Here is a 14,287-nt window from a genome sequence, read left to right as displayed (position 1 = left end):
GTCGGACAGGACTTGTGGATGGTGAATGCAGAAAAAGTGAAGTGAGTGTTTAGTGCTAGGTGAACAGTGGGAAATGTCTCTGTGAGAATATTACCAAGACAATTTCAAAGGATTTTTAAGGAGTTTCCACACCAAAGTAGCATAGCCTGTTATGGCAGTGATAAGCCATGAAAGCAAACACTAATAAACCCCTTGTTAAACTGTCATTTAGGCTAGTATCTTATAGAAAATGAACATACATATATCGAATGGGCTTCCTATATAATAGAATGCCTTTTCTGTAGAAACCTCCTAAGAGCCAGGTTATTCAGCCTCACTGAGGAAAAGAAAACTGTAATTGGTGAAATGCATGAATTTATCACAACCGCCCGTAATTACTTCTGGGGTGTATTTCGGAGCATAGTTTTTTTGCCTACTATGTCACTCCATTCAAGAACCAGCCTCAGGGAAATCAGGCATGACCCTGCTTCAACAGAAACATTCCAGACAGAAATACTAGGCCAGGTCCACTCTGAATAAAGGAAGCAATCTCAGACCGGTTTCACTCTATTTGGACCTTGTCAGAGTAGTGAAGGTTAATTCCTATAGTACACACAGCACAAGAAAATACATGGGCATAACTGTCAGCGCTTTCTAAGTGAGGCACTATATCTGCGCTCATTGTGCCATTGGACTCAAGATGCTTCTCTCTGACTGAAATCAGTCTGGGATTGCTTGTTTCCATTTGAGGGTGACCTAGACTGACAGTTCAGGTTGGGCTGTTCCTACTGGAGCAAGACCAATCCCGATTTACACTGTTATCTGTCCAGAGTGGTATGGTGGATAAAATAATGCCCTGGAATGCACCCAAATGTATCACCAGTGGCTGACATTAATTGAAGCATTCCACCCATTACTTTTTTGTTTTTCCAAGTGAGATGCACGAAGTTCGATGGAGATGAAAAAATATGGTCCCGTGCTTAAGACTCAAGCTGCACCTCAATGACGAGACCCACAAAGCCCGAAACTGGCCTTATATTGCTCATGTACCTCTCTGGTAAGACCTGACCTAACAGTTTGGGCTAGAAAGCACCTACGGTTTTGTATTTCTGGTTTCTGTCTAGAGTGGCAAGGATGCCAAATACACAATGGACTGAGTCCCAAGTAATTACTAATGGTCGAGATTAATTCAAACATTCCACCCATCACTTTCTATCTTTCTAAGGATATTCGGCCTCAAGAGCATCACTATTTTCCCCTCTTCCTCTGCATCAGGTACACACTATCGCAAGCACAATCGAACAGGGATCTGAGTTTTAAATGCTAGAACCACTCCCACTGTGTCTGGATTGCACAATCCTACTGAATGCTTGGCATTCTGGGTTAATAGTAAATGCAGTTTCTTTGCCAATAAACAGTGACAAGAGAACATATTTAAATAAAATCTCTTTAGTGTTCAACGACATATCCAGTCAAGAAACGTTCAGTTAATTCTAGCACATGTTTTCAAAAAGAAGAGCGCTTCCATATTTTGTTAGTATCACAATTCAAACTTTCGCCCAACATTTTGGCACTAGGTTACAAGGTGTCAAAAAGGAGCATGAGGGAATTGTAACCAGGACGCCCTCCACTCACAAATAAAAAAAAACTGGTTATAGAAAACACATGACGATATCAAACTATTTTTACCAGATGGGAATCATGTCTTACTCCTTGGTGAGGCTATGCTTACTTATCTAGTCAGGCCTGGGTTTTTAATATGATTAACACATATGGGTGGGCATGACTAGATAAATAAGCATAGCCTCACCAGGGAGTAAGACATGATACCTATCTGGTAAAAATTGTTTGAAATCGTCATGTGTTTTCTATAACCAGGTTTTGTTTTTTTGAAACTACGTTACAAGGCACAGGTTTTAGGTATGTGATGGACCATCAGGTGTTATCAGTGAAATTTCAAACCTGTGGTAGAGTGAAAAATGAAGTACTTATTTTGCATGGTACTATTAACGCTTCCGACACGCATACCCAGCTGTAATGTCGTTTTTACTGCATGCTGCTACTAGGCTCTGCTCTCTCTTCCTGTCTCTCCATCTCCATATTTGCACCAGTGCACCTGTTCTTCCAGTAACCCTGCTGTTCTTCCAATCTTTTTACTGTCCTCCATTGCTTCTCTCTTTCTCGTCTACTTTACCGTCCTGCATGCTCTGGGCGCGCTTCCAGGAAAGGCACTTGTTTGATACCATCTCACTGCTGATCCAGGGATCACTGGAGGGGGAGATGAAGCTCATGGACAACCTGTCGGGCTCTGTGTGCCATCACTACGCTCTTCCTCTGTCCGAGAAGTGCAGCTTGGAGAAGCAGGTTAATATCACTTACCTATTACAAATTGCCATCAATGCAAAATGAGTATTAATGTGTGAAATTATGCTATCTATACATTATGTTGTTTAAACTATAAGATAACAAATCATAATGTTAGTGTATTATAGAGAGTAGATTTAAGTCCTCTAAGCACATTTGGCAAGCCCTAACAACCTTCCTATTTCTGGAAACAATGTCTGCGGCTGTATTAATAACTTTGAGAATAAAATGTACCTGATTTGTAAAACTAGGTTATTGATTTGTTTGGGCAAGGACATCGGATATAAACACATCTTAAAGTGGCTATAATAAATGTTACCTTTGTTGATGCTGACGACACCACCACAAGCACTAGGCCTCAATCTGCTCTTGGTGCACAGACAGGATGAACCCTGAGCTAGCCTCTTTTGGGGTCACTGTTTGGCCACATTGATTTGTGGTTCAGGTGTACTCATTGACTATGGAAAATCAGAAACCCTCAAAATGCAGTCACTCCCTTATGGATTTCAGGTCGAATTCCCTCGAAATCTTACAAATGAAGGGAGAGAGAGAAATCATTTGCCCCAGAATGAATGTTTCCTGTGTGGTTAGTGACTGAAACAATAGAATCAACATTTGTAGCCTTATAGATGGGTAACAGCTACTGATGGGCCAGTGCGTGCCTTAGCAATGTTAGGGGCTGTGGGGCTCAGATTTTCCACGGTGCACCCATCTGACAATGACGGTACAGGCTAGGGCAGCTAGGGAGAGGGGCCACTGGGAAACTCTGAGTTGAGTCATTAGTTTGGACTTATTTGGAAAGGTAAGGGCATCAGTATATATACACACGAACCTCAAGAGACAGCACAAGTTAACACAGGGCACATTCAGTGTAGATGCTGTGCAGAGCAGCAACCTTCAAGGGGATGCAGGTCTCTCACCGTGCTCTCCAGTGCAGCCCAGCTGAAAGTCCCTCATTACAGAGACGAACAGTATACCCTTTTGTTGGAGCTGTAACCTGACTAGGAGAATGTTATAGGTCACACAGCGCCCAGCTGAAAACTCACACACTACTGGTACGCTCAACAGTTCATCAAGGTAAATATAAATGCAGGCTGTCAATTCACAAGTTATCAAACAAGAAACATGGCTGCTGCTTTGCTTTACTTTGAGGCAAGTTTTGAACTGGAAAGTAAATACGAAATACATTATTTTGCATAGGTTTACATTGCTTCTGCCCCCTCTGTCTAACTAGCTGTGATGTGACGGCTGGATCCGATCATCACTGGTCACTGTAACCCAACTGAGATGTTGTTGGATAAATAGGTAGGAGGGACAGAGAACCATGAATCCATTTGACCATCTTCCTCACGTCTCTAAAATCCCAGGGAAGCAGCAGATCAGCATCCGCTTGAACGCTGGGATCGAGGAAATTGGGCCTCATCCTCACCTGTTTTCCACAGAAGCATGCTCAAGACACTTTCAACCGACTCAATGGGGACAAGTTTGGGTGACAACTCTTTTTGTCAATGACCTGTCACCTGCATGTTTCAAGATCAACAATAGTAGCAAAGCCATAAGGAATGGCAGAGTAACTGTAGTGCATACTTCTGATTTTTGCTGGCATTAGGACTCTGCAATTCTACCCTGCTTGTGCTCACTCCCTAAAACTTGGTCAAATTGGCCTGCACCTAATTGGCAAATTTAATTTACTTGTAAGTCCCTAGAAAATGGTAATACCTGCACCCAGGGTCTGTAATCAAATGCTACTAGAGATAACTCTACTCCTGAGGCGAGATAGCCGGGAGAGCTTTTTTAACGAATTGTATTGCCAAATTTTAAAGATTTACTTTTAAAAATGTACGTGTTGATAACTGATGCTGTTTTAAAATTGCTTAGAAATTGCACTTTGAAACCAGAGCACCCCCTCACCTTACCTGTTTAGAACTCCCCGCGCTGCCGATTTCAGGGCTGCGGCGGGTCGAAGTTCTTGGCGCCAGAATCGGAGTGAGCACAAGCCACGCCCACTGACGCTGGCCACGCCCCCTTGCAAATCTCTTGAAAGCGAGTGAAAGACAAGCCGCTAAACAGAGATAACTCTACTCCTGAGGCGAGATAGCCGGGAGAGCTTTTTTAACGAATTGTATTGCCAAATTTTAAAGATTTACTTTTAAAAATTTACGTGTTGATAACTGATGCTGTTTTAAAATTGCTTAGAAATTGCACTTTGAAACCAGAGCACCCCCCCACCTTACCTGTTTAGAACTCCCCGCGCTGCCGATTTCAGGGCTGCGGCGGGTCGAAGTTCTTGGCGCCAGAATCGGAGCGAGCACAAGCCACGCCCACTGACGCTGGCCACGCCCCCCTCCACATCACTAGAAAATGTGCCCTCCACAAACGCGCAGCGGACGCGCGCAGCGGGCGCGCAGTTTGTGCGCCGAAGGCGCGCCTAAGGCAAGCCCGTCTGCGCCCGTCCGCGCCAAGACCGGGCCCAGGGCCACATCCCCTGTCCAAAACGATATAGAGAAAAGAGTACAGATATATTCCAGTCAAGAACTTCAAAGACTGAAACCACGCGCCGTATGTGCCCGGATAGATCCAAATAAAGAAGGTAAAAACTGTCCTACATGTTCACAAATCTTTGACTTTACCCCCATTAAAAGCCTGATCAATACGAGAATACCAAAGCACAGAAAGTACCATCTGAAGATCGCATTGCTCAATGTTAGGTCATTAGTTAAACACAATATACAAACAGCAGAATTAATAGATAATCATAATATTGATATACTATTTGTTACAGAAACATGGGCAGATGAAGCTTCAGACGCCGACTTGACCCTAGCTATTCCAGAGGGCTACTCCTTCTCTAGAGCGGACAGAAAAATAAAACGGGGAGGAGGACTGGCAATTATAACAAAGAAAGACTATAAAATTAAAACCTCAGATAAAGGAAGCACACCAGACTGTGAAACTTTAACATTTCAAATAAAAATCACAAACAATTACTCGTTCAATGGGCTACTTATATACAGACCACCTAGTGCAAAAACACCGTTGATCGAGTTGCTAAGCCCGTTTCTCGAATCCAGCGTCATTAGTCCAGACTACACAGTCTTAGGAGATTTTAACCTACATTTAGAAAAAAATTCCGACCCAAAGGTAGCCCCATTCATTGATGCAATGTCAAACTTTGATCTTATACAGAAAGTACACATGGATACCCATGAGGCCGGCCACACACTGGACGGTATCTTCACCTCATGTGAAAGTCTAACAAAAATAGATACCATTCCTATCCCGTGGACAGACCACAAACTAATCAGTTCCAACTTGGAAATTAAAGAGGACACTGGAAGACCTATGGAACATATCAAACAAACAACGTACCTTGAATGGTCTAAATTGGACAACCAGACATTCATTGATATACTTCAATCATCATACCCTTCACTTCAAGAAAACTGTAATACAGCCTGCAAACAATTTAATGAATGGCTGAAGAATGCAGTAGAGCTAACAGTCCCACAAAAGAAAGCCACCCTAAAAAGAAAAAACCCCTCACAGCCATGGTTCTCGGAAGCACTAAGAACCCAGAAACAGACATGTAGAATAGCGGAAAAAAAGTGGAGAACTAACTATGACACCCATCTTAAACAAGAATATAAAGCTACATTAGCATGTTATAAAAAACTAATCATAATGGAAAAAAGTAAATACTTTATCCATAAAATCAATGAGTCAAAAAATTCAAGCAAAACCCTATTTGACACTGTCAAAAAATTATCAAAATTCGAGAATAACAACTCAGAAGCACTATCCTCAGACTTTTGCAACGTGTTAGGAGAATTTTTTGTCAACAAAGTATCACTAGTATATGACTCCTTCAAAAATCAGAGCACCGAAATATCAATAAAGGATAACTCACAGACAACAACCCCAGTGAGTAACAACACAGATCCTACCACCTTTTTTGTATTTACTCCCCCGACAGCGGAACAAATCCAAAAAGAGATCCACACCATCAACTCAGGCAGCCCAATGGACCCATGTCCATCCAAAATAATGCATATTTGCTCCGAACAACTAAGTATAGTACTAGAAAAACTTTTTTCCCAAATCATCAAAACTAAAATCTTTCCCGATGATTGGAAAATGATATCGATCAGGCCACTTCTAAAAAAGCCTAACCTGGATGGCGAAAGCCCGAACAATTATAGGCCAATAGCTAGGATCCCCTTTGCCGCCAAAATTCTAGAAAAACTATTAAATAAACAACTATCCCGATACCTACTGGATGGCAACTGGTTAGACCACTCACAGTTCGGTTTCCGTGAAGGGCACGGAACAGAAACCGCCCTTATTACAGCGGTGGAAGAACTCAGACAAGTACTGGACAATGGATCGAAGGCCGCCTTGATATTACTTGACCTATCGGCGGCCTTCGATACGGTCAGTCATGAGATCCTTATAACACGCCTAAAAACAGCACAATTGCATGAATCAGCTTGTGCACTTATCGCCTCCTATCTAGAGAATAGAACTTTCTCAATAGAATCAGGAGAGGCCAAATCTAATCAATTCAATCTACCATGTGGAGTCCCGCAGGGCTCCTCGATTAGCCCCACTCTTTTTAACTTATATGTCACCCCCCTTGCACAACTAATAAGGAACTGTGGATTCACCCCAATATCCTACGCTGACGATACCCAAATTGTGGTATCAATAAACGAAGACGTAGAGAACACAGCAGAAAAATTTCAAATCTGCATGACACAAATCAGCCAATGGATGAGAACAAATTGTCTAAAACTAAACGGGGACAAAAGTGAGGTCATGATCCTAGGAGGGGACAATAAAATATGGTCCCATGCATGGTGGCCAAGAGAACTAGGAGGATGTCCTGAACCAACAGAAAAGGTAAAAAATCTGGGAATTACCATAGACACTAACCTCTCTTTTGAGGCCCAAGCGAATCAACTGGCATCATCATTGTGGTACATTCTAAAAATGATTAAGAAAATCCTACCTTACCTACCACATGACTCACGAAAGACAGTGGTGACAGCATTAGCGTTATCCAATACATGCATATTTCTCAACCAATGTTGGTCAACTGGCTAGATTAATGATTCTAGACTTATTTAATTGTCTATATCTAGTATCTGTGGATGCACAGGGAAAAATTCTTCTTTACTAGACTTAGATTTTCTTGAACAAAAATTGTTCTTTAGTTCACAGACGGGAATTCAATTCTTCATTCCTCTGTGCTTTATTGTGTGCCGACGCATTTCGAAGCCTGGGCGCAGAGTTCTAGGGTTCTCGTCAGGGCTGTTAAATTGTAGCAATGTTGGTATTTTCTTGAGAAAGTTGGCATTTTATGTACCCAAAACTACTGTGCCTTTCTGCCAGTAAACAGGATTACATGACTGTGGTTGTCTCTCCTGCAGTGTGTTGTTGATTTCTTCAAGACCTAGGGCCAACGGGTGCTTAGGTGTGGACAGGATGGCTTGGGTGGGGATCTACCCATCCCCACTTACACTAGCATGTGCTTTCCCTGCAACATCCACAAAGGAGCTTGACACCAGGCCTGCCCTTGCTTTTGTCACCTTAGGCAGCTGGAAGCCAAACCCATGAAGGACACAGGCAACTGGTCAGAGCTAGTTTGAGAGTGGGCTAGGGGTGGCCCGCAAACAAAGACTGGCACTGGGATAAAAGGTGACACTCTCAGACCCAACATAAGAACACTCCTGGACCTGTGGAAGATTCAGAAGGACTTCCCTGATGTCAGAAGGGCTGCCTAGCGGCTTGAAGGACTGCCTTGCTGTCTGAAGAAGGAAGATCGGACCTGCTTGCCTTTACCCCTGGCTACGTTACAAAAAAAAGGGTAAACCCAATTCAAGTCACTGAGACCTGGGTATGCTGCTGTACATTGAGAAGGGGTCCCAGTACACGTTCATTTGGAAAAAGGAGGGTAACAGCTAATCAGTGCAATAGTGGTGGAATGGAAGTTATACCGAATAACAACACAAAACAAATCAGTAAATTATGCAGGTACACTATGGTTTAATCACAATGGACCTTGCATACAACACAATCAATCAATCAATCATAGACATTTATAGAGCGCTCTACTTACCCGGAGGGTCTCAAGGCGCTAGGTCATTGCTTGTTTGAAAAAACACAAATTGGTGCCCCGATGGGTGAAGGAAAAGAGGGGGCAAGATTGGTGCGACGTTATGCAGGAATAGAAAAATATTTAGGATCAAAGTGTCGAGTCAAACGGCCTTATTGGTCAAAATTCAAATATACATAGTTTGCTTCCAAACGGGGCGCCAGGAGGACCAAAACAAATGTTAGACACTATTTATGTTGCCATGCTTCAGACTGCCTGCGTCAACGTATTATAACTGAGACACAAGCTGGCATAATTGTAGGCTGTCAACGTTTCGACCCCAAAGCGTTGAAGGATCACTGGAGACCTTACAGGGGGTCTTCTTCAGGACGGGGAATGGTGGGTGGGGTGGTGCGGCCGTGATGGTGTGCGTCACTGTGAAACTTTCATGGTGATGCAGGCGTAGTGCGCTCTGCAGGAGCAAAAGAGAACGCAGAAGGCAGTTTAATTACTAAGGATACACTGAATCAGTTGATCGCTAGTCGGAAAAGATTATGAATAATTAGTGGAAGCCGCCGGAGTCGGTCATCCTGCCAGACAAAGTTCTGGAAATGAAAATACCGCGGTCCAAAGTCCGATTGCCGTCACCGCGCTAGCCAGGTTGACTCTAAGTTAATATAAATATAATATAGTTAACAGCCTGCAATAGGCCAGATTGTTCCTCTCGAAATGAAGAGGGGCTAACCAATTAGGTGCCTGCCTGCAGATTAGTGCCAAAATTATAGTAGGGTGCGGGGCACCTGCGCACCTGTATTTCATCAATTAAGGGGATGCGTGTCCTACAGGAAATAAAAATCATAAAGTTGTTGGAAGACCAAACGTTCCGGAGGTCATGGACAGAAGCTTTATATAATGGTAGCCTACCTGATGTCAAAAATGTGTCCGGGCGTGACGAGCTGGCACACCTGTAGGGCAACAATGGCAGAGCGAGGCGTGTCTACTTCGTGCCACGTCAATAGCGTCCAAAGTGGGGCACCGTCGGGAGGCTCATCAGCCGCATGTAGTAATTACCTGTCTGTTTTTTTATTGTGAGTACAATCAGTGTGACTGTGCTCATCGGCTTATTGAGAAATTAGTTAAATCTTCTAGGAGGTGTCGAATTTTATATTCGTGAATTGCTTTGTTCAGCTGATTTTTCCTTTCTTTACATCTATTCTTTCTTATTTCTTTTTGTCCTTCACAGTATTATTATAAACAATATTTATTTATGCCCATTATGTTCTCCGACACTCAAGTAATTTTGAGTATACTCGATGAAATAACCTTATTCTGTATTGGTATCTTGAGTCCTTCCTTCTTTTTTCTATTTTTCTTTCCATTTTTTCCCCTCTTGATTGCGGGCTCGCCCAGTTTGATCAGTTTAAAATGGGCGCAAATAATTTTCCGCTCCCTCGGTCATTGTTGCGCCCGACCGTTTCCTGCATGTTTTCCTCCGGGGTTTCACACAGAGATTTCGGCTGTTTTCCGAATTTGCGGGGCACACGTAATGAGGGTCGAAGTGTTGCTAGATGTGTGTTTAATTATAGGAAACAATTACCTTCATTACCATTTCGTGTTGTTTTTATGACTGTCTCCCAGCTCATAAGCCAAGATCAAACACTTTTTGAGGACACTAACCGAACCATTGCTTTCTTTCAAAGACCTGGAAATCATTAAATGGCAGGGACAGCATGCCAGTTACCCCAGAGGAAAATAATGTTAATGCCTTGATCATTATTTACCAATAAATATAGATGTAATGGCCATTACTAAGCTATCTCGAGTATACCCCTAAAAAAATCAGCAACACAGACATTCCCGCTCTGCCAGGAAAAGGTTGACACCGTTAATGGCCGGCATGTGTGGAGTATTGCTGTTCCATCTCCCAGTAATACTGCAAACGTGTAAATATGACAAAGAGGGAAAATAATCATGTTCCTACTCTGCCACATTGCAAGCGGGTTCTTGATGGCCCCTAAATTCATAAATATAATACAATATTTATTTTAGTTTAAAGTTGAATACAAATTTTGAGGTTTATTATAATTATTTTACTTCAACACATTTTGGTAATAAAAACGAGGGTTCCTTGTTGTTAAGTTTTTTATATGTTGTCAATACGCTGTGTTCACCACACACCCTGGCCACCAGGACAACATTGTGAATTATGTCTTATATTTGAGCGCATTTCAAAAAGTCCTAAATTACAAGTATAATAGCTGCCTATGTTCCATGTCTGTATTTCTTTCTCATAATGGCGAGTGAGCACACTTGGGAGCTAATTTTTGAGCCAATGTACCATGTAATGTTCCTCTCTATCTATCTCTGTTTTCTTTCTCTGTCCTTCCGTCTCTAACTTTCTTTAGGGGTACCATTCATTTCTCGTTCTCTCTCTTTCAACTTTTCTCTCTGTCGTTCTTCTTTCTGGATTACTCTCTCCCTTTTGCTTACTGTGCCTCACTTTTTCTTGTTCTATCCCTTTTCTGCTTTCTGTGCCTTGCTCTTTTCTTGTTTTTTCTGTTAGTCACCTTGTATTTCTGTCTGCGGCTGCCTCTCTTAAATCATATGTGTCTGTGTCTTCATCTTGAATTCTGTGTCTGTGTCCCGCATTCTCGCTCTCAATTGCTGTTTGTGTCTCTTCTTACTTTATCTTGGTCTCGCTTGATCTTTCTCGTACTCTTTTGTTCTGTTTCCTTGTCTCTTTTTGTTACTCCCTGTCTCTTTCCCTTTCTTTCTCGCTTTTTCTTACTCTTTCCCTTCCTCACTCTTTCACTCTCTATGTATCTCACATTCTCTTTGCTTGCCTATCCTCTCTTTATGTCTCTCTGTTGTTTTTATCTGTATTTCAGCTTTTAACTCTTTCTTGATTTGCCTCCTTCTTGCTTTTTGTCTTTCTCACTTCCCCCCCATCAATGTCTTTCTCTTCGTTGCTTTCTGTCATGTTCATTTTCCCTCTCTCTCTTTCTCTACTTTTGACATTCTTTCTCTCTCGGTCACTCGCTCTCTTTTATAATTGTTTATTTTTTCTATCTCCTGTTGCGGTTGATTGTTTTGTACTGCTCTGTTACTGCTTTTCTTATCCTTAATCATTTTTCCCTTGTTTAGGTCCCTCTAGCGGAAATGGATGCTCTATCTCTCACGTCAGATATACTGTCTGAAAAATCCTGCTCCTTAGCTCTGACGGATGACTCTTTGCCCGATGATTCTAACACAGTCTTACTTAGTGCTCTGGAAAGCAATGTATATACGATGATCTCTGTGTACTTTGAGGTCTTCAGGGTTCAAAATACTGCACTCTTCCTAGTTGGCTGTCATGGAAGTGTGCTTAGGAGTGACGTTGGTTTAACCTATACCATTCAACAGTGCTATTTAAATTCTTCATTTCTTATAATCTATAGATTAAGGGCTAAAGAAAAGCTAAATATGGTTCTCACTAATGGCAACATAGCAGTAATGAAACAGGCACTTGCAATGCAATTGGTCTCACCTTTGGGACATTAAAAGGTTTTAGCTATGAAACACATTATCCTGGGCAAAGCGATTCTGGTATTTTACTGACCTCTGTTGTTCGTTTTCTATCAAGACAGTTAATTAAAGGCAGTTGCTAGAAAAAAATAAAAAGAAAGTCAATGGGCAGAAAGCAATTCTGGGATTTTACTGACCTATGCTGGTCGTTTTCTATCAAGACAGTTAAATGGAGGCAGTAGCTAGAAAAGTAATCCCTAAGCAAAAGCGGAAGCAGACACGTCGTAGGACAATGCTCCAAAGCCCGCACGGAGTACATAGAACAGATCTTCCAGACAGAACAAGCGCTGTCTAGGCTCGATCTAAAAATTGAAGGCATTTGGTTCTACTCTTTTACAATTTAACAACTGAGTAAAGATAGTCCTTCCTGTTCGGAGCATCTTGCTTCCGGACTAGGTTAAGACAGACACCAAAACATTCCACTCTATAAAAATAACAGATATGAAACCAGTAGCTCCAAGATGCACGTTTTCTAACTTAGTCACATTTAGGACAGACAAACAGCAAATAAATTAACTGGGATGGGAATGGATAAATCAAATATCAAAATGAGGAAATTCTCAATTTCCTCTACAAACAGACCTACAGAGACTGATTTGTATGACATATGACCCTTTTCCAGCATGGATGCCTGTTAGATCTGGGGGTCTCTAGTTGGCAATGGTATTCAACTTTGTCCAAATAGGGACACTTACTTCTAGGTCAGGATAAGGGGATTACACTCCTTAATAACCCCTGCTCACCCCCTTAGTAGCTTGGCATGAGCAGACAGGCTTATCTCAGAGGCAGTGTGTTAAGCATTTGTCAATATGCACAGTAATACAGTGAAAACACTACAGATGGACACAACACAGGTTTTATGAAAATAAGCATTCTTTATATAGACTTAAACACAAGACCACAAACGACAAAAATCCACAATACTACACTTAAGATTACTTAAAAGATGATTAAAGTCTCTTAGTTCAAGTTGTTGGTAAATGCGACAAAGTTCTCAACAAAGTACCTGGATGCGTAACGCAAAGTAAACAAAAGGCCTTCAAAAGGGGAGATGCGACGGTTCCGTGACCCGGGGGAACGGTTGTGTCCTGCCTCAATGCTTGCGCAGAGTAGGGGACTCGTCGTGAGCCTTAGCGGTGTAGAGGTGATGCGTAGATTCTCGGCTTGCGGGCCTGTTGCGGTGCGCAAGATGGCGCCTTGATGCGATACGACGATCCGGTTACGATGGGAGAACATGGTGCCCTTGAGGCGGCGAAGCGATGACGATGTGATGACGCTTTGGCAGCCTTGCAACGACTCTGTACTCTGGAGCTGCGACAGGCCCTGCCACACGCTTCTCCGGTGATGCAATGGAGACTCTCTCGATGGCTTCACGCTTCTCCGGGCGATGCGACAGCAGGCAGCTTCGATGAACACATGCTTCCAGGGAGATGCGACGAAGGCTCGCTTCTCCGGCGCTGCGATGATTTCAGCTGCGGCGGCGACATGCTTCTTCTCGATGCATCGCGCTTCCAGCTCCCAGCGGCACACAAGTGTCTGGAGTCAGAATTCCCAGCAAGGAAATTCAGGAGGGAGCTGGAGGTGAAGTCTTTTGTCCCTGAGACTTCAGCAGGAGGCAAGCACAGTTCAAGCCCTTGGAGAATATTCTGTAGGTGAAAGTCCTTACAAAGTTCCTTCTCCTTTCCCTTGGCAATGAAGCAACCACTGCAGGCCTACCCAGCAAACAGCACACTGGCAGAGGGGCAGTACAACTCCTGCAGCTTCCTTGGTTCTTCTCCTAGGCAGAAAGGTTTCTTGTCCAGAAGTGATCTAATTTCTTGGGATCAGGGTCCCAATATTTATACCCCAAAATCCTTTGTTCTCTGAAGGCAGAGAGGCCTCTGCCTAGTCCAAACCAGGAGAACAGATCCTGTGCACACGCTGGTGAGATCAGTGGTCCTGAAGTCAGAACGCAAATCTTATATAAGAGTGGATAGCGCATGAAAGGTTCAAAAGGATCAAAACACAAAGTTTCAAGTAGGTGAAAATGTTTTTATAAGTCAATTGTTGGTCAGTACAGAAAATAATAGCCAGCCGACACGTGTTTCGTCACACCATGTGGGACATGTGACTCATCAGGGCTGATGTGCTGGGAGGATGACCAGGTTAGTGGTGGCGGCTAATGGATGCAAAGTAGGCCACGTGGTAACTGGTACGGTAACGACTGGGGCACCCCGTGCCGTAGTAGGAGAGAGAGTACTGGATGGGTACGTCCAGAACTGTCCGAGGTAACCTGGGTCAGAAGAG

At 42.9% G+C, this 14,287-nt stretch overlaps 1 protein-coding gene across 1 annotated transcript in view; it reads left to right on the top strand.

Moving 5' to 3' along the window:
* Positions 1-14,287, top strand: part of CACNA1G (calcium voltage-gated channel subunit alpha1 G) — a 1,349,169-nt gene that overhangs the window by 1,295,834 nt on the left and 39,048 nt on the right. Inside the window, exons 34-35 of the mRNA XM_078654430.1 lie at positions 2,203-2,343; positions 11,582-11,716. Coding sequence (XP_078510556.1) covers positions 2,203-2,343; positions 11,582-11,716 — 276 coding nt within the window. The remainder of the gene's footprint in view (positions 1-2,202; positions 2,344-11,581; positions 11,717-14,287) is intronic.

This window comes from Lissotriton helveticus, chromosome 7, assembly GCF_964261635.1.
Source record: "Lissotriton helveticus chromosome 7, aLisHel1.1, whole genome shotgun sequence".
NCBI lineage: Eukaryota > Metazoa > Chordata > Amphibia > Caudata > Salamandridae > Lissotriton > Lissotriton helveticus.
The sequence above is the reverse complement of the archived record's forward strand: the minus strand, read 5'-3'. Positions and strand labels throughout refer to the sequence as shown.